Source organism: Euleptes europaea, chromosome 15, assembly GCF_029931775.1.
Source record: "Euleptes europaea isolate rEulEur1 chromosome 15, rEulEur1.hap1, whole genome shotgun sequence".
NCBI lineage: Eukaryota > Metazoa > Chordata > Lepidosauria > Squamata > Sphaerodactylidae > Euleptes > Euleptes europaea.
In genome coordinates, this window is record NC_079326.1 from 37,349,649 (window position 1) to 37,376,740 (window position 27,092).

At 45.4% G+C, this 27,092-nt stretch overlaps 1 protein-coding gene across 1 annotated transcript in view; it reads left to right on the plus strand.

Moving 5' to 3' along the window:
* Positions 1-27,092, plus strand: part of CERS6 (ceramide synthase 6) — a 131,313-nt gene that overhangs the window by 16,829 nt on the left and 87,392 nt on the right. The window contains exons 2-3 of the mRNA XM_056861264.1: positions 20,931-21,036; positions 26,603-26,733. Of these exons, the coding sequence (XP_056717242.1) occupies positions 20,931-21,036; positions 26,603-26,733 (237 nt within the window). The remainder of the gene's footprint in view (positions 1-20,930; positions 21,037-26,602; positions 26,734-27,092) is intronic.

The following is a 27,092-nucleotide window of genomic DNA, read 5'->3' on the forward strand; positions in this document are numbered from 1 at the left end:
ACAAACTTCCTGGGATCGCTGTTGCATAGGTTGAAGAACAACTCATCTTGATAACAGGATCGCTGTTGACGGCCCATTAAGCTGTGGATGTTGCAAGGGGGGGTGTTTGGCACTGACTACGTGACTGTACTGTCCATGACATGGCTGCGGCTGGAACAACGACTTCAGATCTTTGTTTTGATTATGGATGCTGTTTCCAACCATTAGAGGTCACGTCGCTCTGATGGTGTTGCCCTGCGTTTTGCCCTCATTCGGAGGGGTGACCGCAAGGGAAACAGCCATTCATAAAAAGCCATAAAAGCTTTTAACAACCTCCCCAGTTTCTATCTCCCAGGCGTAATGCAATCTCTACAAAGACGTCTGTTATTTACCCACATGCATGGGAGTTTTTAATTCTGGGGGAATGGAAAAAGATGGAATCCTTTCTTTTCCCAGCAATTTCATATCTTTCCATAGGTCATGCTGGGGTATTTCCAGGTTTTCTTAGCTCTCCAGTATATTTATCTGACAACAGTGTAGTTGCTACATGTGGTCAGAATACATGTGTGCCCCCAATGTAGGTATATGGGGAATATGGCTTACTTGGCAACTGGGGCCTAAACCCACATTTAAAATAATCAGTGTAAAAAAGCTACCCACTTCGGTCTTTGCTGAGTTGCAGAGTTGAACACCCAGTTATAAGCAACAGTCAAATTTAGACAGTGGTGCACATCCACCTTATTACTTTGTTTATACCTTGCCTTTCTCCCGAGTGGGGCCCCAGAGCAGCTTATATCATTCTCATGTTCATTTTATCCTCACGACAACCCTGGGAGGTAGGCTAGGCAGAGACTGCGTGACTGGTCCAAGGTCACCTAGCAAAGTTCCCCAAAGAGTGGGGATTCGAACCTGAGTCTCCCAGATCCTTGTCCAGCACTTCAACCACTATATGAAGCCTGGATAAAGTGGAAATCAGGATTGGCATTTATTATGTGGAAGAATGCTAATTCCGCCACCCACGTACTAGTAAATCTTAAGCCTGTCAACAGTACTTACTTAAATCAAAGTACACGCAAAATGGCAAGTTACTGCAAGTGCCCATGTTCTAACCCATAATACTCCACTTGCTGGGAGTGGGCAAGGCGCACTGCCCACATCGCCAGAGCCATAGCAACTGGGGACAGGCTCAGCACTGTATGAAAGCAATTCCTACACCGCTCCATGTATGTGCATGCTTCTCAGTTCTGTACATTTCCTTTGCTTCCCCAGCCATCTGTGCTAATCATAGAATCATAGAGTTGGAAGGGACCACCAGGGTCATCTAGTCCAACCCCCTGCACAATGCACCAAATTCACAACTATCTCCCCCCACACACACACCCAGTGACCCCTACTCCATGCCCAGAAGATGGTCAGGGTGCCCTCCCTCTCATGATCTGCCTAAGGTCATAGAATCAGCATTGCTGACAGATGGCCATCTAGCCTCTGCTTAAAAACCTCCAGGGAAGGAGAGCTTACCACCTCCCAAGGAAGCCTGCTCCACTGAGGAACCACTCTATCTGTTAGAAAATTCTTCCTAATGTCTAGACGAAACTCTTTTGATTTAATTTCAACCCAGTGGTTCTGGTCCGATCTTCTGGAGCAACAGAAAACAACTTGGCACCCTCCTCTATATGACAGCCCTTCAAGTACTTGAAGATGGTTATCATATCCCCTCTCAGTCTTCTCCTCTTCAGGTTAAACATACCCAGCTCCTTCAACCTTTCCTCATAGGACTTGGTCTCCAGACCCATCAGTCACTTGTCCAACTGCCGCAGCTGAAGTCTGGGCCTTGCAATTGTTGCAGGTTCAGGTATGATGGGAGAAGAACCTATTATTGTGATTTGGGAAATGGCAGAAGAACTTGACAAGGGAAGTGTAGCTGTGAAGTTGTCTGCTCCTCACTTGCCCCATGCAAGTTTCAGAAGGAACTGTTAGGCTCATATTCATTATTGGACTCTCCTCCACTCTCCTGCTGCATAGTTAAAAACTGGCAGTGTGGTTCTAAAGAGAAGCAAGCTGGAAATTTCTGCAAGTCTTCGGTTTAACGGGTCTGAATGGCAGGCAATGGGTGTGGACAGGTTCTTCCCAGGTCAAGTCCACTTGTGCTGTTGGAATTAGGGTCAGCTCTGTTACCTCTGTTGGCTTTCTGCCTGTGATTTCTGTAGTGTCCAGAGACTTGTTTGACTTCCAGAGATGTAAAAAACATACAGGAAACCTGGTCTCTGCATCAAGGCAAGGGGAGGGGGGCGCAAACAAACTTGAGGCAGCCTCCTAACAGCGTGGGACAGTGGCATACTTTGTGTTCTAGCCAAATTAAAGTACCCAGGACCTAACCTTGCATGAATAGGGTTGCCAACCTCCAGGTACTAGCTGGAGACCTCCATCTATTACAACTGATCTCCAGCCGATAGAGATCAGTTCCCCTGGAGAAAATGGCTGCTTTGGCGATTGGACTGTATAGCATTGAAGTCCCTCCCCTCCCCAAACCCCACCCTCCTCAGGCTCTACCCCAAAAATCTCCAGATATTTCCCAACCCAGAGCTGGCAACCCTATGCATGAAGGGGAACTGTGTGGAGGCCACTTCTCTTTTTGTCAGAGAGAGAGAGAGAAACAATGTCATTAGCTTGTACTATATATCCAATGCTTTAGGGAAGCACCATTAAGGATACTCCAGTAACAATTGGCCCTAAACTTGAAGGAATCAAAGAGGTAGGTAGTCATGCCATCTTTCAGGATGCCTGCCTGGATCTTGGAAAATTAGACATGTAAAACTGCACAAGCTGCGTTGGAGCTTTTGGTATGGTAGATAAAAACAACCACTGTAAAATAGGCTGCACCAGCAGAAATGGAAACGATTGCAAAATGCAAAAGGTGCACAGAGTGTCTTCAATGCAATTTAATAATAGGATGATCCCGATGCATTTCTCATCAAAGAGTTTCCTCATGGAATTAAACTTTACCATCGGCACCACTTCAGAATCAGGTAAGGTCAATTTACATAACTATTTCATCACTCACCTGCCTTTATATTATCAATATTCGCAACCCATTTTCTGTTTACATTATTTTTTTTTGCAATGGAGCGCAGAATTACCAGGATTACCTAAAGGCCAATTTTACACAAAGTAATGTATGTGTCCAGCAATTAAAGCTTTTGATGTGATGATATGTCGCTCACAAACAAGCAACCCTTGTGAAATCTGAGGTGGTACAGCTACATGAAAGGATTGTATAACGTCAGTTATGGCATGTTGCAGTGATCCAAGACTATTTTAGCATGTTTGATCTGTCATGAATATTCATGAGAGCCATAGAAAGAAGGGAGAAAACATGGAGACCAAGCCCTATGAGGAAATGTTTAGCCTGAAGAGAAGACTGAGAGGGGATTTGATAACCATCTTCAAGTACTTGAAGGGCTGTCATATAGAGGATGGTGCCGAGTTGTTTTCTGTTGCTCCAGAAGGTTGGACCAGAACCAACGGGTTGAAATTAAATCCAAAGAGTTTCCGTCTAGACATTAGGAAGAATTTTCTAATAGAGCAGTTGCTCAGTGGAACAGGCTTCCTTGGGAGGTGGTAAGCTCTCCTTCCTTGGAGGCTTTTAAGCAGAGGCTAGATGGCCATCTGTCAGCAATGATGATTCTGCGACCTTAGGCAGATCATGAGAGGGAGGGCACCTTGGCCATCTTCTGGGCACGAAGTATCGGTCACTGGGGTGGGGGGGAGATAGTTGTGAATTCCATGCATTGTGCAGGGGGTTGGACCAGATGACCCTGGTGGTCCCTTCCAACTCTATGATTCTATGAAGAAATGAAGGGGGGGGGGGTAGGAAGAAAACAGAACAATTTTTTTTATTGTTCCTAAGTGGTACAATCAACAGCCTTAACTTTACTAGTGATTTACTAGTAAATGTAGTAAGCTGTAGGCCTCCTGTGTCCAAACCTTCCACAGCAGTATGATAATTTCCCAACCAAAAAAGTGTCCCAACAAAGGTGGGACACTTCATTGTACATCCACATCTTGTTTACAAATTGGGCTTGTTCATATATCTGTATGATATGTAGCTGTTCCTAGCCCCACTTCGTGGGTATAATTTATTGCCTGGAAACCTGCCTGCATGTTCTTGAAGCCTGGTCGTTGGGTTGGGTGGATTGTTCATGCATGAATAAGCAGATGAGAAGTGAAGCTTAGGTGGAGGACACGTGCTTGATGGCTTTGCCATGTTTAAGATAGAGGTCTCTGTGATGGTACTAGTCAGGAAGTGCATATCCATGTGTGTCATTAATGGTACAACATGTCTGAAACAGGAATGAAAAGGTGAAACCTATTAGCAGCTTATGGTAAATTGGTTAACCTTAAAAAAAATCTTTTCTTGAGGGCTTGACTAAGTCCTGATAAGGGGTTGTGAGCTATAGAGTTGGTAGATTTCTCACCTCTCCCCCACACAAGAGAAGAAATAACTGTTGTAATGGGGCTGCTTATCTGGTTTTAATCATTTCATTGTGTTTGAATTTGCCTGTGTTTTTGAAGCTAGCAGGTAATATGACTACGAGCCCAATCCTGAAGGGGGGGGGAATAGGCATAGGGGCCGGTATGACTCCGCGGCGGCGTAAGTGCCCATTTATCCTGGGATAAGCACTTACGCTAGCAAGGGGGCATTCACACTGGCCTCAGGACACCACTCCACTGCGTGGGGTTCCCCCACTGGCGCTGCCTCCTGGCAGTGTTCCAGCAGTGCAAGTCCCCACACTGGCGTCCTGGGAGGCGTTTCCAGGGCATTCGGGAGGGGGGGTGCGGAGCTGCCTTTAGGCAGCATCCTAACCCCTTTCACCCTTATTCTCTTTTTCTGTATATGACTGGCTATGTGCCGTATTAATAAATGACTGACTGAACCCCTTTCGCCCTGGGAACTCCCCCTCCAGTTGCAGCATTGTGACACCACCTTTTTTGGTGGTGTAGCTTCACTGTTTTCTATGGGGGCATTTCCCCCATTTTACATTTTAAATTGTTTTATTTTTACTTTCAGCGGCTGGGTAGCCTCTGTGGAGGTGCCCCGGCTGCACTGTTCCCGGCCACCGCGCATACACCCCCCCTCCAGGAATGGGCTGCCCTTAAACATGAGTTCTTCTCTCCCTAATCTGTCTTGTGTTCTAAAGTGTGCAACCCCCCTCCCAATTTTGTAACATAGAGAAGTGAACTTGAAATGACAAATGAACTCTTAATTCAATTCCGCTGAACAGCGTGGCCTACTTAATATTTTGCCACCACTCTCTAGCATGTGCTAAGAGCCCCATGACGCAGAGCGGTAAGCTGCAGTACTGCAGTCCAAGCTCTGCTCATGACCTGTGTTCGATCCCAATGGAAGTTGGTTTCAGGTAGCCGGCTCAAGGTTGATTCAGCCTTCCATCCTTCCGAAGTGGGTAAAATGAATACCCAGCCAGCTGGGGGTAAAGAGAAGATGACTGGGGAAGGCACTGGCAAACCACCCCATAAACAAAGTCTGCCTAGTAAACGTCTGGATGTGACATCACCCCATGGGTCAGGAATGACCCGGTGCTTGCACAGGGGACCTTTACCTTACTCTAACATGTACCTCTCATCATGTATTTTAGGTGTATACCTAAGATGTAAGAGTGCACCTATGAATGTGATACACGTATGTTCCCAAAGTCTCTATTTACCAGGGACTGTACCTATTTTCTGTCCCGTGTCCCTATTTTTGTTTGCTAGGCATGCCGTTACAAACTTTAGTTGAGAGTTCAAAGTTCAGCTAGCTCTCCAAAGTTTCTAGATGTCAAATCTCAGAATGGGGGCTGGATCTTGTCTGCTGTGTATGTGTATATAAATGTACGTACATGACTACTAAAATGTGCAGTGTACGGCTTGCTACCTGCCTGCTGAGGTACATTTTGAACTGCTGTTGTTAACAGAAAAACCAACTTTCTGGATTCTTAATTTGACAGAGAAAACTGGTTATGTGAGCTCAGTAAGTAGAAAGGAGCCTTCAGCAATGTGTAATATTTGAGGGGCTGCGCAGATGCCTTTGAGAACTGGAGGTTGCAATTGTGTGCCTAATTTCACTTCTTAAATGCTTGAGGGTATGCACGAATGCGTCGGCAAACCTGTGTCCCACAGCTATACTTGCCAGGAGCCATGATTAGCGGCATATCTTTGCTGAGTGCATACTTAATGGCAGACACGTGAAAGGTGGGTTGATCCGTATTGAATGCAATTTCCGAGCGCTTAGTTCTTTCAGCTCCCTGCATTATTATTTCTTGGTTCTTTAGAAAATGTGTAAACCATCTGTCCAGAGAGCTTGCTATGCTTTGACGGTATAGAAAGCCAATTTGGTGTGGTGGTTCGAGTGTCAGTCTACAACAGAGCCCCCCAGTGTGGTGCCCATGGGTGCAGTGGTGCCTCCCAACACCTTTTCTGGTGGCCGCCAAGTGTTTTTGGGAATTGGGTGGGGCCAGGTAGGGCTTCTGCACCATAAGACTTCTGATTGACTACTGGAGGTTTGATTGGGTGTAAAGGGGTTTTTTTTAGTGTTGCTTTGGCAGCAGCTGCCAACACAGCACAAAGATCTGCACTGTGTTACTAAAGTTAAGCTGTGGTAATTTTTGTGGCTGGCTCCGCCTCCTGTGGCAGCCATTTTGGGGCTGTGCCCACCATGCCATGTCACAATTCCAAATGTGCCTGCAGGCTCGAAAAGATTGGCAATGCCTTGTCTAGGATCTGGGCGACTCAGGTTTGAATTTCCATTCTGCACACAGTCATTAAAAATGAAAAAACAAAAAACAAAACAAAACAAACGTAAAAGACCCAGCCAGAGCATAAAAACAACAGAAAACTTTTAGTAGCTTGAGATGATTCTCATATAACATTTCTCAAGGTAGAAGCTGACGGCAAAAACAATTTAATAGATCATATCCTTTAGGACTGTCAAGTCACAGATGACTTACTGTGACCCCGTAGGGTTTTCAAGGCAAGAGATGTACAGAGGTGGTTTGCCATTGTCTGTCTCTTTCATGACCCTGGTCTCCTATCCAAATACTAACCAGGGCCAACCCTGCTTAGCATTCCAGATCTGACAAGATCGAGTTATCCTGGGCTGTCCAGGTCAGGGCGACAGACTATATAGAAGGATAAAAAGTCGTTATTATTTTTCTGTCCATGATATGTTTTCAGTGGCCTTTAAAAACTTATCCTGCTTTAATCCTAACTTTACCTCCTCCTCCATTAATATGATTGCCTTGCCCTCTTCTGCATCCCTCCCCCCATTTACAGTTATATGGTAAAAATTGGTGGGGCTGCAAGGTCAATCAGGCATTTAGCCCTTTAGAGAATACTTATGTAGTTCCACGTGAGTAGCTACCATGCGGCTGTTTCAAAATGCAGGTTGAGCTATTTACTTTATTTATTTTAATTCATTTATACTCTTCCATTCTCCTCATTGGGGACCCAAAGCTACTTGCATCATTTACCACCCCTTCATTTTGTCCTCACAACAACCGTGTGAGGTGGGTTAGGCTGACAGTGAGTGCTTCGCCCAAGATTACCCAGCAAGCTTCCATGGCAGGGTGGGGATTATGAACCAGGGTCTCCCAGATCCTAATCTGACATTCTAACAACTACACCATGCTGACTATAGGGTTGGAAACCCATCTTTCACATTTTGCCATGGGAAGGCACTGGCAAACCACCCCATAAAACAACGTCTGCCTAGTAAATGTCGGGATGTGACGTCACCCCATGGGTCAGGAATGACCTGGTGCTTGCACAGGGGACCTTTACCTACCTTTAACGCTGGCCAAAATTACATCTGGAAGTACTTGCTGGTTCCCATCTCGGTCACTGGCTTCTAAGTCTGCACCCTACCTTCTGTGACTGTCAGGAACACAGAAAGAATGGGATGAAATTGCAATTAAACAACAACAAAAAAGGGGGGACTCAACCAGAAAAGTACAGGGGGCCTCAAAGGTTGAGCTGGAAACTATAAAATCTGTAACAAAATAATTATATTTATTATATGGTGTACACCAGTGATGGGAACCTCAGGCCCGGGGGCTGTATGCGGTCCCCAAGGACATTTTTTGTGGCCCTCGGGAGCTCCGGGGCCCCACCGCGGAGGCCCGGCACAGGGCAGCCCTCCTTGAGGGTGTGCCTGGGGCCACGGCTTGCAGGGGTGCTACGGCGCCCTTTGGACCTCCTCTCACCGACTGACGGCTGTAGGTCGGTGAGAGGAGGGGGAGGGACGCTTCCCCCAAGGCTGCCCCCTATAGCCGCAGCATGCAGGAACACCGGGGCACACTGTAAGCCCCTCTTGCTGCCTAATGGTTGTTGAGCAGCAAGAGGGAGGGGGGAAAGAGGCCCGCGGCTCCCGGCGGCAAAGCATGCGCAGGAGCCGATCGGGCTTCCGGGGGCCTTTTGTGGACTCTGGGGGTGAAAGGGCATGGAGCCTGGAGCCAGGTCGCATGGGGCTGGCGGGTGTGTGTGTGTGTGGGGGGGAAGGCTTTTCTCTCTTTCTGTGTCTTTCTTTGTCTGTCTCCCTCCGTCCTTTTCTTTCTCCCCCTTTTTCCATTTCTTTCTCCCTCTCTCCCTTTCCCTCTTTCTCTGTTTTCCTTCCTCCCTCCCTTGCCGATCGACCCACCGCTGGCTGCCCTCACGCCTGGGAGGGGCGGGGGAGTGGGGGTGCCCTCCAGGCCTTTTGTGCGTGGCCTCCCCTGGGGTTGCCAACCTCCAAGTGGTGGCCGGAGACCTGGCAACCCTAGGCTCTCCCCCCCCCCCCACCTGGAGATCTACACCTGGTATGGCCCTTGAATGATGTTATAAATGTTATAAAACACAGGGCCTGGAATACAGGCTACATATAAAACCATCTGTAGAAACTGTTTCAAAGATATCAAAACAAAGTTGATGATACGCTCATGATAAATGACCAAAATAAGACCGTACACGTTTCTTCCTATTAGGCCTTCCTCAGTGGTCATAAATACAAAACATGATTATTAAAGACACATCTGGAAATACACCTTAATAGGTATTTTTTTTAATCTGAAATTATAAAACTTTTTATCTTGTGTGGCCTGATGTTAACTATTGACACAAACCGTGGAACTTGCAACATGGAAACTCGCACCCATAAAAATCTGGTATAAAATTACTAGTGTTTCAGGATGTGTGTAACATCAACCAGTGATAAAATGTATTGGTCATTTATAATGAGTGTATCATCAAATTTGAGATCTTTGTAACAGTTTATACTGATAGCTTTATATGTAGCCTGTATTCTAGGCCCTGTGTTTTTAACAAACATATTGTGTACACCATATAATAAAAATAATTATTTTGTTATAGATTTTATAGTTTCCAGCTCAACCTTTGATGCTCCCTGGAATAAAATAGTACCGATCCATTTTAATAATCCAGGCAGAGGGATGTGATGTCACACGGAGGCCAGTTTTTATTGTTTTTGTGCAGCAAAAAAGGAATGATTGATGTGCCGCTACAGACCGTGTGAAAAGTATAATGATCTTGGTCACTTTAAAAAAAGGAGGAATATTTGAAATGCGTGCTGTAAAATACTCTGAATATGATATGGTATTAAATATATTAAAACATCAACATGTTTCCTTCCACATTCCTGCTGTTTTGGAATATGAGTGGGTATTTATTTTTAGATATTGTGTAAGATGCCAACCAGCTGGTTGTGAAATATTTATTTTTGCCATTCCATTACATCTGTATTATTTAGTATTATAACAATTGGTTGTTGTTTTACATGTGCATAGCTGGCTGATAGCCCTGCCACCCCATTTTAAATAGTTGAACTTACAAATGTTAGGTGTGCCTAATGTACAGATTAAAGAATATAGCCAGGTGGCAGTATCTGACCCCAACTATTCAAAGTTTGATTTGATTTGGGAAGGGGGTATGAACTGCTCACCCTGTTCTGGCGGGGGACCTCCCAGCAATGCTCTCTGTCTCCTGACCATGCTCAGTGGAGTAGTGCGGGCAGGGAAACGATCAATGCCTGTATGTCACTTCCTGTTTCAGAACAGGAGTGACATCATAATGCTCTAAAAATTTCAAACATCTCCGCTTTTATCATCAAGATTATGAAATTCCTAGAGCGTCATGAAGCCATTTCCTGTTCCATACCACAAATGATGTCTTGGAAGTCTCCATCCCCACACAGTTCCTGAGGAATGCTAGCTGAGGGCTGGCAACCCTAGTATGAACCAAGAAGGCTGGATAGGCAAGGATGGGGGATATGAGGGCTCCCCTCTGCAGTAGCTTAGAAAGTAGATTGAGAAGTAAGAGGCAAGGTTGGTCTCTCAGAACATTTGGGATGACTCTTCTTGCTGCATCCACGCAGGCCTTTGCCTGCTGGCTAAGTATTATAAATGTGGCATTAGGCTGACCTCATTAGAGAGGGAATTCCTGAGAGGTGGTACCACAGCAAAAAAGGCCATGGGCCAGGTTCTCACCAACTGCAGACCATGGATTATGCAGGGCCTTTGATTGTGTCCTCAGCTGGCAGGCAAGCTGTTATGACACAAACCTTTTTTTTTAAGTATGCTGGTTCCAGGCCATGTCCAATCCTTGGCTTTGTCAATGAATTTGCAACCCGTATATTCTAGAATAATATGACTGTACCCTGGGTGTGGTTCTTACTTGGGTATCAAAGCTAGAAATGTCATTGGAACATCCAGTTTGTTTGGTTTCCTGAAGAAATGTATCTAGATCACTGTTTCAGGGTAGATACTGCTTAATAAATATCCTGATTAATCCAGAATCGTTGACAGTAGCCTGCCCTTTACAGAGCAGGATGTAGGCGATGTGAGAATCTTCTCTGAGACAGTGGGAAAAGTACAATGCATCTTTTCAACATATTAATAGAAATGCCATTTCATATGGGAAAGAGTATTTGTCTCAGTTTGTTCTGTTCTCCAGTCCCTTGGGAAATCACACTGTATTCAGAGATCTTGAAATTACCCCGGCTTTGTAATGCATGACAAATCAAACATTTCTACTCTCCATAGTAGCAGGTGTTTGGTCATTTGGAGAGTTCTAAATTGCTCTTAGAAAGTTACTGAACAGGCTTTACACACACTTTACCCACCAGTTGCGCATTTTACTTTGTGTGACGTGGCCTGTGCTGTACATTATAAGCTACCACGTTTACAGTGCATTCCTAAGGAGAATTACTCCAGTCTAAGCCCATTGAAATGAATGGGCTTAGACTGGAGTAACTCTCCTTAGGAATGCACTGTTAGTGAGGAAAGTGTAGTATTGCTTGTTCCCAAGAGTCACATTGAACAAACTTGATCCTGTTATTTGCAAATATGCACGGAAAAAATAAAATGGATCCTGTTCTGGGTGTCTCATCTGATGATGACATGAAAGGGTTAGCTTTTGTTAGAACAAAAGGGATGGTAGTATGCTAAAGGGAAAAAATTCAAAAGGTGATTGTTTTGTTTCTTTGTCTTTAGAAGAAGAGATAAGTTCCTTTACTAGAGCAGGAAATCATATGTACACATATGTTGTGAAAGAAATGTATGCACTGCTTACAACGAAAATCAAATTGCATAGTTTGGAAACCTACTTGTAACCCAGACTGTGAAGGTGAACCTTCAGTCTCTTGAGTTTCTTGGGTAGAAGATCTGAGCTCCACATTTAATGCCAGGAAGCTTCTGTTGATGGAAAATGTGCTCTGCTGGGGTGGCCTTGGGCCTTGCCAGTCTGAGTAGACAATACTGACTTTGATGGACCCAGGGTCTGATTCAGTATAAGGCAGCTTCATGGCAAGTCATGTCTCAGTGCCAGAGTCCCAGTTGGAAAAGAAAAAAGTAGACGGCTCGTTCGCCAGCCAAGGTGCTAGAAAGAATAACGCTTAATAGTTTTAATAGGACTTGGAATGTAGTTGAGGTTAAGACTGAGGTGTGTGTATGTGTGTGTGTTTAAAAGTCTGAAAAAATGACTGGCGGGTTAAATGAAAAAGAGCTCTTATATTTCCTCCTTGGAGGCGTCTGAAGGTTTTAGAGCAGAGAGGTCACTTCTATAAGACTTACTAGGGAGGATTTAAATTAAAAACTGAGAAGTCTAAAAAGCTCCTTGACATATAAGTTGGTGGTCAATCGTAGATGAGCAAGCAGAATTGTGGTTGCTTGTCTCCTGGGAGCAATATGAACGACATTCCCCCCCCCCCACACACACACACTTCCACACAATTATTGGATGGTTCTTTATATCCAGTGCTTGTGCTGGCTTCTTCTGTAATGTGTTGTGTGTTGTTTTTTAAGGCGCTTCCCAATGGATGATTAACAGCTGAACCTAATAGATAGGGATGTCTGAAGCAATGTATGCACAGCGCCTGAATAGAATAGTTTCATTAACTCCAGTGGGGAAGTTTAACCAAGGTCAGCTTGACTTCATCAGCAGTGCCATTCCACAAAAGTGGCGTTCCATTCTAACTGATCAGATACTATTGTTGTGGAATTAGCATGCTAATCCATTCAAGTAATAGGTCTTTAAAGAGGATGATTCATATGAACACATGAAGCTGCCTTATACTGAATCAGACCCTCGGTCCATCAAAGTCAGTATCGTCTACTCAGACCAGCAGCGGCTCTCCAGGGTCTCAGGCTGAGGTCTTTCACATCACCTACTTGCCTAGTCCCTTTAACTAGAGATGTCGGGGATTGAACCTGGGACCTTCTGCATGCCAAGCAGATGCTCTACCACTGAGCCACGCAGCCCCTCTGATGTTGGTAATGGTAGCAGTGGAGAAAGGCTATGGCCGAGCTCAGAGAATCTAGGATGGTGCCTGGAATGGTGCCTGGAAATGTCATCCTGGCATCTAATATGTAAAGCAAATGCAAACCCTTAATCTCTTACTGATGCTTATCTTGGCTGTCTCTACTCCCAGTAGCCCTTGTAGATAGGGATGCTTGGAACACAGGCAGGACAATGCTGCTGCAGTTGTCTTGTTTATGGTTCTTCCTAGAGGCACCTGGTTGGCCACCGTGTGAACAGACTGCTGGACTTGATGGACCTTGGTCTGATCCAGCATGGCCTTTCTTATGCTGTTTTTATTCTGTGCCCTCACCCCTCCCCAGGCCACATAGCATTTATGAACGCTGGGACCTTTGCAAGAGGTCACATGAACACACGAAGCTGCCTTAGACTGAATCAGACCCTTGGGCCATCAAAGTCAGTACTGTACTCAGACCAGCAGTGGCTCTCCAGGGTCTCAGGCAGGGGTCTTTCACATCACCTACTTGCCTAGTCCCTTTAACTGGAGATTCTGGGGATTGAACCTGGGACCTTCTGCATGCCAAGCAGAAGCTCTTCCACTGAGCCACGGTCCCTCCCTCTCTTTCCTCCCCTCACCCCTCTGCCTGCTGCCCTGCTGGTAACCTTGACTGTGTAAGGTCTGTTGTTGCCTTCCTTTCCTCGTCATGCTAAAGCACACAATTATTGCACCCTCTGAGAACATTTGCATCCATTTCTGGATCCCGTCCCAGCTCTTGAGACAGCTTGTATCCTAATGCTAGCTTGCCTTTTCTCACCCCCCTCCTTTTAAAAGCCACCCACATTAAAGCAGCTGCACCCTCCAAAGTTCCACCCACTCTTGTATAGGCACACTCGCTCTCGTTCTCCAGTCTTTACTGCGGCACACACAAAAAAATGTCAGCTTCTGTTGCTAGCAGCTTTATTTCAACATTCGATACTGCTTGCGCCTGCTTCTGAACCTATACATCCCTCTGTATATTGGGTTGCCCAACTAGTCCTTTTTTAAACATTTCTTGTGGCGAGGGCTCCTGTGCCTTCAACAGCTATGTGGTTCAGTAAGTGACGCTTTTCCCACCACAGAGATGTCGTGATGGAAGGTGAAGAGCGTCGCCGGATGAATTTCTACTCCTCAGGCTGCTGTCGCGGGCATAGGGGTTCTATCAGCAGAAGAAGAGTTGGTTTTTATATGCCGACTTTCTCCGCCACTTAAGGGAGAATCAGACCGGCTTACAATCACCTCCCCTCCCCCACAACAGACACCCTGTGAGGTAGGTGGGGCTGAGAGAGCTGTGACTGGCCCAAGGTCACCCAGCTGGCTTCCTGTGTAGGAGTGGGGACACAAATCCAGTTCACCAGATTAGCCTCTGCTGCTCATGGGGAGGAGTGGGGAATCAAACCCAGTTCTCCAGATCAGAGTCCAACGCTCCATACCACCGCTCTTAACCACTACACCACGCTTGGTAATCCTAGTTGTAGGAGTCTCTGAATCTGAAAACAGGAGAGTCTCTCTCTCTCTCTCTCTCTCTCTCTCTCTCTCTTTCTCTCTCTCTCTTTCTCTCTATTTCTCTTTCTCATCTTTGCTCTGTTGGACAATTTTGGGACGTGGATACAGTTCAAGTTTAGGCACTGTCCGCCGTCAGTTTCATCTCTGTTCTGTTTCTGTTGGCACCCTTCCATCACAGGACACGATATGAAATGGAATGGCGATGGCAGAGAGTGTCTGGCCAGCCAAAAGAATGACAGAGGGAGAGACTTCACAGCAGCCCAGGAATGCCCTGACATCATCTTGTTTACATGCATATTTATCTAAGTAGGGCTTGCGGTTACCGTCATCCTCTGCCAAAGCTCAAACCCTTTTCTTTTGTGTATCTGACAAGCAGTGATTTTTTCTTTTATTCTATCCACAGGACTGTTTTTTTTTTTTTTTTTTGGTGTCTACTTATAAGTGCAGCTTTTGGTGAAATTCTCAATAAAATGACCTTAAATGCTCCATCGGTGTGATCTTTTACTGTATTTAAGTCATCACATGCCTCATTCTATGATAGAAAAATCAAAGTGAATTATTTTATTTTATTTTATTTGTACCCCACCCTTTCCCAAATTATCAGGCTCAGGGCAGCTTTTTATTCCTATAAAGATGTTTTCTGTTTTAGGGTACAACTTTGGGGGCTTAGCAGATCCCAGTTTTGATGTCCTCAAAACACTCAGCTCCTAGGATGTTTATAATTTGTTTTTACAAAGTGCTCCCCAGTTCTTCTCTCCCTTACATTCTCAGCAAGTTGTCTGACAAACCCAAAGCCATGCCTTTTAAATTAAGAACTGAGTGGGATTTGTACACCATATGCAAACTTAGTACTTGTCTCTCCTGTTTTGTGTGGTCTTTGTGTCTGATTTCAGTTAATTGCAGCAAACAGTTCTTTTACTCTGTGTGCTTATGGTGGATACATCTGATTGTTCTTTGCGTTTGTTTTACTTTGTGTGCTTATGGTGGATACATCTGATTGTTCTTTGCATTTGTTGTACATTTGATTGTTCTTTGCATTTGTTTGCATGCTGATTATAACTGTTCTGTTATAGAAGAACTCTGAACTGTGTTTTCTGGCAATAATTCTTCAGTTGATGTCTTAGCTGTAGACTGAGTAAAACTTCCCCAGCGCTTTGTTTCAACTTTGGGGAGCTCTTGTTGTCTTAAAGGACTTGGTGCAGAGAACTCCCAAGATGATAGGCTGAAGAAGAGAGACTTGCTAGCAGATCCCAACTGAGATACAATTGAGTAGGAGTAGTCTATGACCATAATGCCTTTTGAAGTCGGCGGGTCTGAGGTGGCATGCCAACTCCCGGCTCTTGACAGCGTCCAATTAACACCTGTGCCCACCGTCAAGAGCTTGGGTGTGATCCTTGATGCCTTCTTATCGATGGAGGCTCAGGTCCCAGCCGTGGCCAAGGTGGCCTTTTCCCATCTCCGCCAGGCTAAGCAGTTGGCGCCCTACCTCTCCTGACCCAACCTAGCCACGGTGATCCACACAATGGTCACCTCCGCGCTAGATTACTGTAACTCGCTCTACGTAGGGCTGCCCTTAAGATTGATCCAGAAACTCCAGCTGGTACAGAATGCTACAACAAGGGTCCTCACGGGGACCCTGCTGTGGGCCCATATTTAGCCAGTGCTCGATCAACTGCACTGGCTGCAGGTGGAATACCGGATCAGGTTCAAGGTGCTGGTTTTAACCTTTACCTGGGGTTTTGTCAGGCATCTTAAACAGTCCAAATTACATTACTGAGTCAGTCAGACCTGTTTGGTTAGAAATGCAAACATAGCTACGTAAGTTCCTCCCTTGGTGGGATGCTGATGGAGTATGATCTTTTGTGCTGAAAACATGCTGATGACTTGAGCAGCTGCGATTAATGATCTGATAGCCTGAGACCAAAGGGTGTCCAGTTGTGTTGGGAACAACCATTTCCCTCAACAACTGTAGTGAAATTAAGTGTAGTCTGACTCATTCCGCCAGCCCCTAGACTTTTGATAGGATATAATGGCCAGCAACATGCTTACCTGGACTATTGGAGCTAGCAGAAGTAAGCTGGTCTTATGTCGAAAGGGAGATAGGGGAGAGAGGCAAATCAAAATGGAGGCTTTCGTCCTTTCCATTGCCGTGAGACTTCTCGTTGCTGGTGCTGCCGTTGGCCATGCGTAGGGTTGCCAACCTCCAGATCCTACCTGGAGATCTCCTGCTATTACAACTGATCTCCAGATGATAGAGATCAGTTCCCCTGGAGAAAATGGCCGCTTTGGCCATTGGACTCTATGGCATTGAATTCCCTCCCCTTCCCAAACCCCACCCTCCTCAGGCTCCACTCCAAAAACCTCCTGCCAGTGGCAAAGAGAGACCTGGCAACCCTAGCCATGTGTGTCTCCCTCAGGCCTTCGTCCGGACGCCCCGAGCCAGTGTTCCCCGCCCCGACGGTCAGCTGGGAGGCGGACGGGGTGCACAGAGCCGTCTGGACGCGTGCGCGTCCAGACGGCACGAGCCGGCATTCCCCACCCCGACGGCCAGCTGGGAGGCGGGCGGGGCGCACAGAGCCGGCTGGGCGCATGCGCGTCGGGACCACACGCACCCAGCCGGCTCTGTGCAGCCCTGCCCACCTCCCAGCTGGCCATCGGGGCGGGGAACGCCTGCTCTCGCCGTCCCAACGCGCACACGCCCAGCCGGCATACACTCTATAAGACAAGTTTTTAGAGGAGGAAAACAAGATTTTTTCTTGTTTTCCTCCTCTAAAAACTGGGTGCGTCTTATGGTCAGGTGCGTCCTATGGAGCGAAAAATACGGTAACTTCCATTGTCTTTCACAGGGCTTTTTCCTAGGAAAAGTGTTCTTAGGATTGAAGCCTTAAGCATGGCTGGCCATGAGAGAGCCTGCCAGTAAAGCACAATAAAACCATGGATTTAATGACCGCTTCCTTGCTGCTGCTTGCTTACATTCTTAAAAGGCCTGCACTGTAAATCTGTGGGGCAGCTGAAGCAAAATTAAATGGTTTGGGTGCTACCTTGGCATTCTACTTTTAAATATTGATGGACTATTCAAAAACCTTGCCCGGAGACCAAGAACTGCCATGATATATCTGGACGTGTACATTTAAGTTCAGTTACTTGAGATGGGTTGTCAAAATTTAATTTTACAGTATGCTAGTTTTCTTCACAGTTTACAAAACATTTTTGGCCTAGGTTATCGGCATGTATCCAGTCACACAGTTCCAGCTACTTAAAACTTCAGAAGTGGAGGCAGCTTCTTCTCACCTACTTTTCCTCCCAGTTTCATTCCTGAGGGTCTGCTGACCCCAGGAATGAAATGGGGTGTATGTGCTGGACTTCAGCTGGAAGGCGGGATGGGATAATTCTGCTTTGGAAAGTCCTCAGGTGGATTGATAACACCCCATTGATTAATCTTCTGTCCCCAGTGACTTCTTGGCAAGTTCTGCTTCTTTCACTGGAAACTCTTCATAATAATCTTGAGAGCCAGTGTGGTGTAGTGGTTAAGGGCGGTGGTTTGGAGCAGTGGATTCTGATCTGGAGAACCGGGTTTGATTCCCCACTCCTCCACATGAGTGGCGGAGCTAATCTGGTGAACTGGATTTGTTTCCTGCTCCTACATATGAAGCCAGCTGGGTGACCTTGGGCTTGTCACACTCTCTCAGCCTCACCTACCTCACAGGGTGTCTGTTGGGGGAAAGAGAAGGTGATTGTAAGCCAGTTTGATTCTTCCTTAAGTGGTAGAGAAAGTTGGCATATAAAAACCAACGTCTTCTACTTCTACTACTAACTACTACTAACATAAGGGCAATATTCTTAAATAGAAATTTCAAGCAAATAAAATGTGTATTTTTACTTGGTTTAAAAAAAAAAAGAGACACCCCCCCATCACAAATATTGGATAGCAAGTTCAAGCTAGCTATTGCTGTGATGCATACTATAAAACCCCACTATCTTCACATTTGTATTTTCAGATTTTCACCGCTAGAACTACTTGTTAACTGCGCACCTGGAGAGTGAAGTTCTTACAGGCTGCTGATTGGAGCATTTAGCTAAACACACACACACACAGCAACACACATGCACATACACAAGCTGCCCTATATTGAGTCAGACCCATAGCCTGTCAAGGTCATTATTGTCTAATCTGCCTGGCAGGGCCTATCCAGGATCTTGGGGAGAGGCCTTGTCCATCGCCTACCGCCTGAGCCTTTAACTAGAGATCCTAGTGACTGAATGTGGGATATAAACCAGTTACTTTGCCACTGAGCCACAGCCCCTCCCCAACAGAAGGCTGTTAATCCTTTTACGCTTAGTTTGAGGCAGACTAACTCTGATCAACACCAGCTGCACTCTTCAGAAAGCTTTTTCTTTGTTGTGCTGTTTCTTAGGATTGTAGACAGCCTTTAAGACAAGGTTGGGGGACCTTTTTTCCTCCAAGGGCCATTTGGATATTTATAACATCATTCGCAGGCCATACAAAATTATCAGCTTAAAAATTAGCCGACCAAGCCCCAAGCAGGCAGCTGCCCCAAATGACACCCCCCGGTGCGGGCAAACAGGCAGGCATCCAACCAGTGGTGCACTCGCCCACATGGTGTCACCAGCCTGGTGTAGCTGTCCAGCCGCACGCCAGAGTTGCTCCTGCTCCACATGGTCGAGGCCAGATTCTACAGCCGGCTCCTGCTACCTCCGCCTGCAGGGATGAAATGAGGACACACTGGCTAAGAACTTGCCCCCCCCTCACATTCTGGCCCTGCCTCCTTTAACCCCTGCATTGTCACCACTTCCGCCTCCAGCCCTCTTGTAGTACAGAGGGAATAGTTTCATGGCCTGGGTGGGAAAGTGTTAACACAGTTTCTTGGGCGGTCCTAGCAGCTCCATAGCGAACGACTCTTCTGCAAGGGGGGGGGGAAGGGTCCCTTTTCTCAGCAAAACAAACTCACATCTGCCTGAATAGAGGCTATTCCTGTCTGCGGGAGGGGGTGGATCACCAGTCTTAGTTCCTTCTGAGATCTGCCAGGACCCACGAAGGGCCAGACCAAATGACTTCACGGTCCTTAAACGGCCCCCGGGCCTGAAGTTCCCCACCCCTGCTTTAAGTAATGGTCCTTTGGAATGGCCTGCCTTAGTGGGAGCATTTGGGAAGGCATGTTAGGATCAAGCTGTTTCAGAGGGCAGTTGGTAAAGGGGAAACTGTTTTGGCAGATTTTGGCTGCATTTTTGATCCGTGCCTTTTTTTCAAGTGTGCGTTGTTTTTTGTCTCGTTGATGGACTGTTTTGTTTCCTTGCAACTTGCTTTGGTTCCGTTAGCCACTTGGGGTGTAAGGAGATAAGGCAGGAGGTAATATTTTGAATAAATAAATCTCCATGTAAGACAGGGGTGGGGAACCTCTTTTCCACCAAGGGCCATTTGGATATTTATAACATCATTCGCGGGCCATACAAAATTATCAACTTAAAAATTAGCCAACCAAGCCCCAAGCAGGCAGCTGCCCTAGATGACCCCCCGTCCCGCACTGGCAAGCAGGCAGGCATCCAACCAGTGGTGCACTCGCCCACCTGGTGGCACAGGATGATCTGTTGCACCAGCTGGGCATAGCTGTCCAGCCACACGCCGGAGTTGCTCCTGATCCGCATGGTCGGGGCCAGATTCTACAGCTGGCTTCTGCTACCTCTGCCTGCAGGGATGAAATGAAGACACACTGGCTAAGAACTGCCCCCCCCCCCGCGTGCATTCTGGCCCTACCCCCTTTAACCCCTCCCTTGTTGCCACTTCTGCCCCTAGCCCTCTTGTAGTACAGAGGGAATATGTTTCTCTATGGCCCAGGTGGGAAAGAGTTAACACAATTTCTTGGGCGATCCTAGGAGCTCCATAGCTAACGACTCTTCTGCAAGGGGGGAGAAAGGTTCCTTTTCTCAGCAAAACAAACACATCTGCCTTGAATAGAGGCTATTCCTGTCTGCGGGAGGGGGAGGATTGCCAGTCTTAGATCCTTCTGAGCTAGAGATCTGCCAGGACCCACAAAGGGCCAGACCAAATGATTTTGCGGGCCTTAAACGGCCCCCGGGCCTGACATTTCCCACCCCTGATGTAAGAGGTTAGTGGAATGTATGTAGGATGGAATGATCCCTGAGAGAAGGCAAGAAGAGATAGCAACCACCTCTATTATAATAATTATAATAATTAAGTGCTATCAATTCAGAACTGACTCATTGTGGTTTTCAACTATGGGGTTTTCAAGGCGAGAGATAAGTAGAGATGGTTTGCCGTTGTCTTCCTCTGCATAACAACCCTGGTTTTCCTTGGTGGTCTCCTGTCCAAGCACTCACCAGGGCTGACCCTACTTAGCTTCTGAGCTCTGATAAACTCAGGCTCGTCTGGGCTATTCTGGATACTCAAGAAATCTTTGGTCTACTGTAGATCATGCTATGCCCCTTCAGCAAAAGCCCCTTCAGCGGATGTGCTTTATTTTAACATTCTCCTGATCTCTAACCAGTGATTTTTTGGGGGGTGGGGTAACCTTTTGAATATTTTACTAATCACATCTAATAATTTCCTTTTCTCTCTTTACCATTGTAGGTTCATAGCGAAACCGTGTGCCTTAGCCTTAAAAGTCCAGGCCAATGGACCACAAAAAGCTCAGCCTAATGCTATTCTTGAAAAGGTTTTCACTGCAATTACAAAGGTATGGTATCCTTTTAGAATGTTTCAAATTTTCTTTATCACGTTAATAGTTGTTCCATGTTCCCAGTGATGAACAAACCAAAATGGCTTCAAGAATCCACACTTAGGTGAGCTTTCCCTCAGTTCTTGTTGGATTTACGTCCAAACAATAGTAGCTTCCAGAACCAGTATGAAGCATTAGAAACTACACGTCCCAGAATGCACTGTGTGCCTGGGGCTTTACAGATCATGATACTATACCATACAATGGATTGATTGAAACAAGCAGACTAAAAGCCAGATAGCAGTGAAAAGCAACAAAGAAAATGCAATGTTACTTTAATAGAATCGTAGAGTTGGAAGGGACCACCAGAGTCATCTAGTCCAACCCCCTGCACAATGCAGGAAATTCACAACTATCTTCCCCCCCACACCCCCAGTGACACCTACTCCATGCCCAGAATATGGCCAAGATGCTTTCCCTCTCATCATCTGCTTAAGGTAATAGAATCAGCATTGCTGACAGATGGCCATCTAACCTCTTCTTAAAAACCTCCAGGGAAGGAGAGCTTACCACCTCCCAAGGAAGCCTGCTCTACTGAGGAACCGCTCTAACAGTTAGAAAATTCTTCCTAATGTCTAGACGGAAACTTTTGATTTAATTTCAACCCATTGGTTCTGGTCTGACCTTCTGGGGCAACAGAAAACAACTCGGCACCCTCCTCTATATGACAGCCCTTCAAGTACTTGAAGATGGTTATCATATCCCCTCTCAGTCTTCTCCTCTTCAGGCTAAACATACCCAGCTCCTTCAACCTTTCCTCATAGGACTTGATCTCACTCGCACTGATCAAAGTTGTTAAAAACACACATCCTTTCCTACCCCAAACTTTCTTCCAGGCTCATCCATGGATGTTTACTGGGAAGAAAGACCTAGTAGGTTTGACACAAAAATGGCGGCTGTGGTGTAATGTGAGGTTTTACTCCAGTATCCAGTTAGAGAATCTGGACTAAACGTTACCTAGGGCAAACCATTTAGCAGCAGAGTTCTCCAGGATTTTTCTATTAAAGGATGATTATCAACCTTTAAATCATAGTACAAATAAGTAAGGAGTGAGTTCGGTTCTTTGAACTAAAACCAGCAAACCAGATTGAAAACCTGTAGAGATTTTTTATTGTTTTCTTTATTATGCAAGACAGTAGGAAATACAGGCATGTAAAAATTAACCCTACAATTACTGTAAAAATAACTGAAAATTATCAAAGTTCCTAGCATTGCTTAATCATATTACAGCGAATAATAGTTGAAAAACCAAACCAGGTTTCATTTTTTTGTCTCAGTACTTTTAGGGATTATCAAAAAGCCAGAAATCTCATCTAGCCTTCTTCTGAGACTTCCATCCTGATAAATCTGATTTGCTTATCACAGTAGTGCATATTTGTAGAACAATGTTAATCTTACTTTTTTTCTAAATCTGTCCTATCATGATCAAGTGATTATTATCTAGAACAGTGATTGGTCCTTAATTACATATAGTAATCTTAACTAAATATAATAATCAGCAAAAGTGCAAATGAGCCAATCAGCAAGTGCATATGAGTTACATTTGATATGGCAAGATAAGAAGGCCAATCTGAATACTTTAACCTACATTACAAAGCAATTAGTCTAACTTTTCTGAAACTTTCAATTAACCGTCAAAGATTAAAGTTACTTTGAACAAACATGGTTCACTGAAGCCGAAGATTGCTTGAACTATCAGTTATTATGCAAAAGCAGCAAGAAAAAGGTGTTGCTACAATAGCTACCGCTACAATGAGTTGTGTCAGACCTTAATGTTAGGACCAACATTAATTAATTAAGGGAAATCTTAATGTTGGGGGCAAGGAGGTTTGCATTAAAATATACCCTACAATGCTGATTCTATGACCTTAGGCAGTTCATGAGAGGGAGGGCATCTTGGCCATCTTCTGGGCATGGAGTAGGGGTCATTGGAGGTGTGTGGGGGAGGTAATTGTGAATTTCCTCCATTGTGCAGGGGGTTAGACTAGATGACCCTGGTGGTCCCTTCCAACTCTATGATTCTATGTTGTAAGCCAAGCGTTCTTCACCAGCTGTTCCCAAATTGGTTCTCCCTATAGATGCAAAGATGATGTCTCCTTGACTCTTCTAAAGCACCTCCTACTCCAACGAGGCGTAGGAAAGCTAAGATTGGCTCTTTGCTGTGGGGGAGAAGCAAATGGGCTCCAGGAAACACACTGGTGGGCACTATGGCATCCAGAGTCACCTTGATGGAAACCACTGATGCTCCTCCTGTTGTGCTCGGCTTTGTTCTCTGAAGCACATCTGCCATGTCCAAGTTCTTCACACTCAATATAGCCCTGAGATATGAACTGTAGTCTGCCATAATTGTAACTCCAATTATTTCTAAGCTTGGACTGTGGATTGCACACTATCCAAGTTTGCAGACTCTTCCCATGAATTAATACGATGTCAGGATTCTTGCCCAGAAGGAAAACTCTTTTGCAAGAGAAGGTACAATGTGATGATTAAATCCTTTAGGTGGTGGTGGTATCATGTAAGTGTAAAGTGCTGTCAAGTCGCAGCCGACTTATTGCAACCTAGTAGGGTTGTCAAGGCAAGAGTTTTACAGAGGTGGTTTGCCACTGCCATCCTCTGCATAATGACCCTGGTATTCCTTACTGGTCTCCCATCCAAGTACTAACCAGGGGCGACCCTGCTTAGCTTCTGAGAACTGATGAGATCAGGCTAGGGTGCAAAGTGTTTCAGGAGTGGATGCCTTTCTGGGAAACTAGCACCTAGAGCAGTGCCTATTTTTAGACAAGTTGTTACACAGCTATAGAAAGTTTGTTCCGCCTTTCAGTCTTAAATGGGATTTGTTTTACAGAATTTGCAGTTGCAGATATTTCATGTGTAATTGTCCAAAAGCTATAATTTGGTTTAAAAAAGCACTCTCTTTCAAAATGTTCATGAGACCTTTTCCCAAATGCAAGCACTTATCCTCGTGTCAAATGTAAGAGGCCCAGCAGTAGCCTTTGCCTATCCTTTGCGTAAATTGCTTGGTCTGAAGGAACTCACTGAAACGTAAACAAGTAAGGCATATGAAAATAGCTGGAGGAGGCAGCAAAGCTTAGCTCCCAAAACATGCAATGGAAATCCATCAGAAGTGATCTCTGTGTTGCTTTTACTTTCAAATCTAGCTCTGTTACAGAAATTGCAGCATATAAATATGAACTTCAGAGCTCTGGAAGACAGAAATGTCGGTGTGTGTCAATTATTCTGAAGAGCCAGTGAATGGTACCTAGCAAGCAAGATTATGCTGATGGCTGGCAGTTCTAACACTAGAATCTGTAGTAATGAGTGTCTCAATATACCGTTTTTTTTTGGGGGGGGGGAGGAATTGGATTCCCCTGGGGCAAGGAGGTTTGCATTAAAATATACTGCAAAAATTGCACTGATTGGGGCAAGCCGTGCCTGATGATTTTACAGAGGCAAATGCTGGCTTTGAAGACATTATGGAGCTTTGAAATGCAGAGGAAATGCTCAGACTGCTGTTCTGAGGTTCTGTTTTCTGCAAATGACATCTATAGGGAATGGTTGCGGCTCAGTGCTAGAACGTCTACTTTGCCCAGGTTCAATCCCTGGCATTTCCAGTTAAAGGGGCTCAAGATAATGTGCAAGACCTCTACCTGAGACCCCGGAGAGCTGCTGCCAGTCAGAGCAGACAACACTAACCTTAATAGAGCCATAGTCTGGCTCAGCATGAGGCGGCTTCATGTGCACAGATCAGCATCTTAGATGAGCTCTCTTATGAACAGTTGGTCATCTTCCCATATAAATCATAGGCTGTCCTTTCTGCAGTCTGTATTCCTGTCAGAGCCTCCTGATCAGGTGGCAAGAATGTAGACCGGTAGAACTTCATTTAACTTTTAAAAAGCTTGGCATGTGTGAGTGGATGATCTGACAGATGTAAGGAGAAAATTAGGGACAACCTGTTCTTTTGCCTTTCTTCCCAGGACAAGGGGTGCTTGCCTCTGTTTCTGTTGCTCTCTGTCTCCCTAGGAAATCAGCTGTTGATCGCACATTTTGCAGGCCAGTTTGCCTTGGGTTTAGCAAACTGGAATCTGTGACTTAGCAAGCCAGGGTGACCCACTAGGGACTTGTAAACCTCTTGGTTTTTGATGTCTGCCTAGAAATGCAAAAGCAGGAAGGACGTGGAGCAGCTAGTTGGCCATGGAGGGGGGGGGGCTATATTCACAAAAAATCACAAAATCACACAAGGTTGGAAGAGACCACAAGGGCCATCCAGTCCAATCCCCTGCTACACAGAATCCCACAATCAAAGCGCTCCCGACAGATGGCCATCCACCCTCTGTTTGGTAGGTCATAGGTTTTGCAGGGCTCCTTCCTAAACCTTGCTCTGAATTGTTGTAGGAGCTAATTTCAGAAATGAGCAAGAACTTCCTGTCATGAATTTAGTGTGTCTCTCTTCCATAATAGCCCAAACCCACCTCTGCTTCCTGCCCTCCAGACTTTAAAGTGACATGTCATTACCGTGCTATTTCTAAACATGTGGTTTGGTTCTAGTGCCAAAAAAACCCAAGAACGATAGTATACTCTAGAAGTGACCGTGTACTTTACATCCCCTGAAGTTGTTGTTTGAAAGAGCTATCTTTATTTCAGTAGGTTTTATTTATTTTTTAGTTAGTTTATTTAGCTATCCCTAATTGGGATAAGGAGCCCCGTGGCGCAGAGTGGTAAAGCTGCAGTACTGCAGTCAAAAGCTCTGCTCACGACCTGAGTTTGATCCAGACTGAAGTTGGTTTCAGGTAGCCGGCTCAAGGTTGACTCAGCCTTCCGTCCTTCCAAGGTCGGTAAAATGAGTACCCAGCTTGCTGGGGGTAAAGGGAAGATGACTGGGGAAGGCACTGGCAAACCACCTCGTAAACAAAGTCTGCCTAGTAAACGTCAAGATGTGACGTCACCCCATGGGTCAGGAATGACACGGTGCTTGCACAGGGGACCTTTGCCTTTTTAATTGGGATACAAAGCCGCTTACATCATTAGCTGTTCCTCCATTTTATCCGCACCACAAACCTGTGAGGTTGGTTAGGCTGTGAGAGTGTGTGACTGCTCCCAAGGTGACGCAGCAAGCTGCCATGGTAGAGTGGGCATTTGAACCTGGATCTCCCAGATTCTAGCCCGACACTTGAATTGCTATGCCATGGTGGCTCCCATTATGTCTAAATAATGGGTGGTATTCTACCTTCCTCGAATGAGCCACTTAAATTGAAGGAAGTCTCCAGACTTTTGAGTAGTGCACTAGTTCAATACAGGTCAATGTATTTACGTATGGGTCGTTAAGATTACTTGAGTTTTACAGACACGGAGCAGAGGTTGAGGGACTAGCCTTTTAGCAACCAAAAGGAACTCAGTTTCCAGCCTTGAGTTTCAGTGGACATTCTCTTTACTTGATTACCATGTGATTAGCGTTAAGATCTGATATTAACACGTTGCATCTCTTGAAATGTAAGCACAAGAGTAACTTCTTGATCATTTTTGGTAGCATCCAGATGAGAAGAGACTGGAAGGGCTATCCAAACAGCTGGACTGGGATGTACGCAGTATTCAGCGTTGGTTTCGACAGAGGCGCAATCAGGAAAAGCCGAGCACTCTCAGAAGGTTCTGCGAGAGCACGTAAGGAACAGTTTCTGAGTGTTTCCTTTTTTTATATATTAGTCTCTGCTTCATGGTTTATTCAAGCCATTCCTTGTTTGAACTGCTGCAGTATATATTCGGTGGCTGCCAGAAGTTAAGGATATACTCTTAAATTGAACAAATTATCTCTTCTCAAATGGAGTTCAGCACAATATAAAAATAGGTATCTTCTGTTGGCTCGGCACCTGTTGGTGAATAAATGCTTTCTGGGATCATCTTTAGTTGGAATAACAAAAAGCATTTGTTTACAATGTAGGCCTTTAAAAAGTGTAAATCTTAAACTGGATTGTGAGCTTAGCTATAAACTATGGTCCTTTTTCCAAGGAGGAGCTTAATTT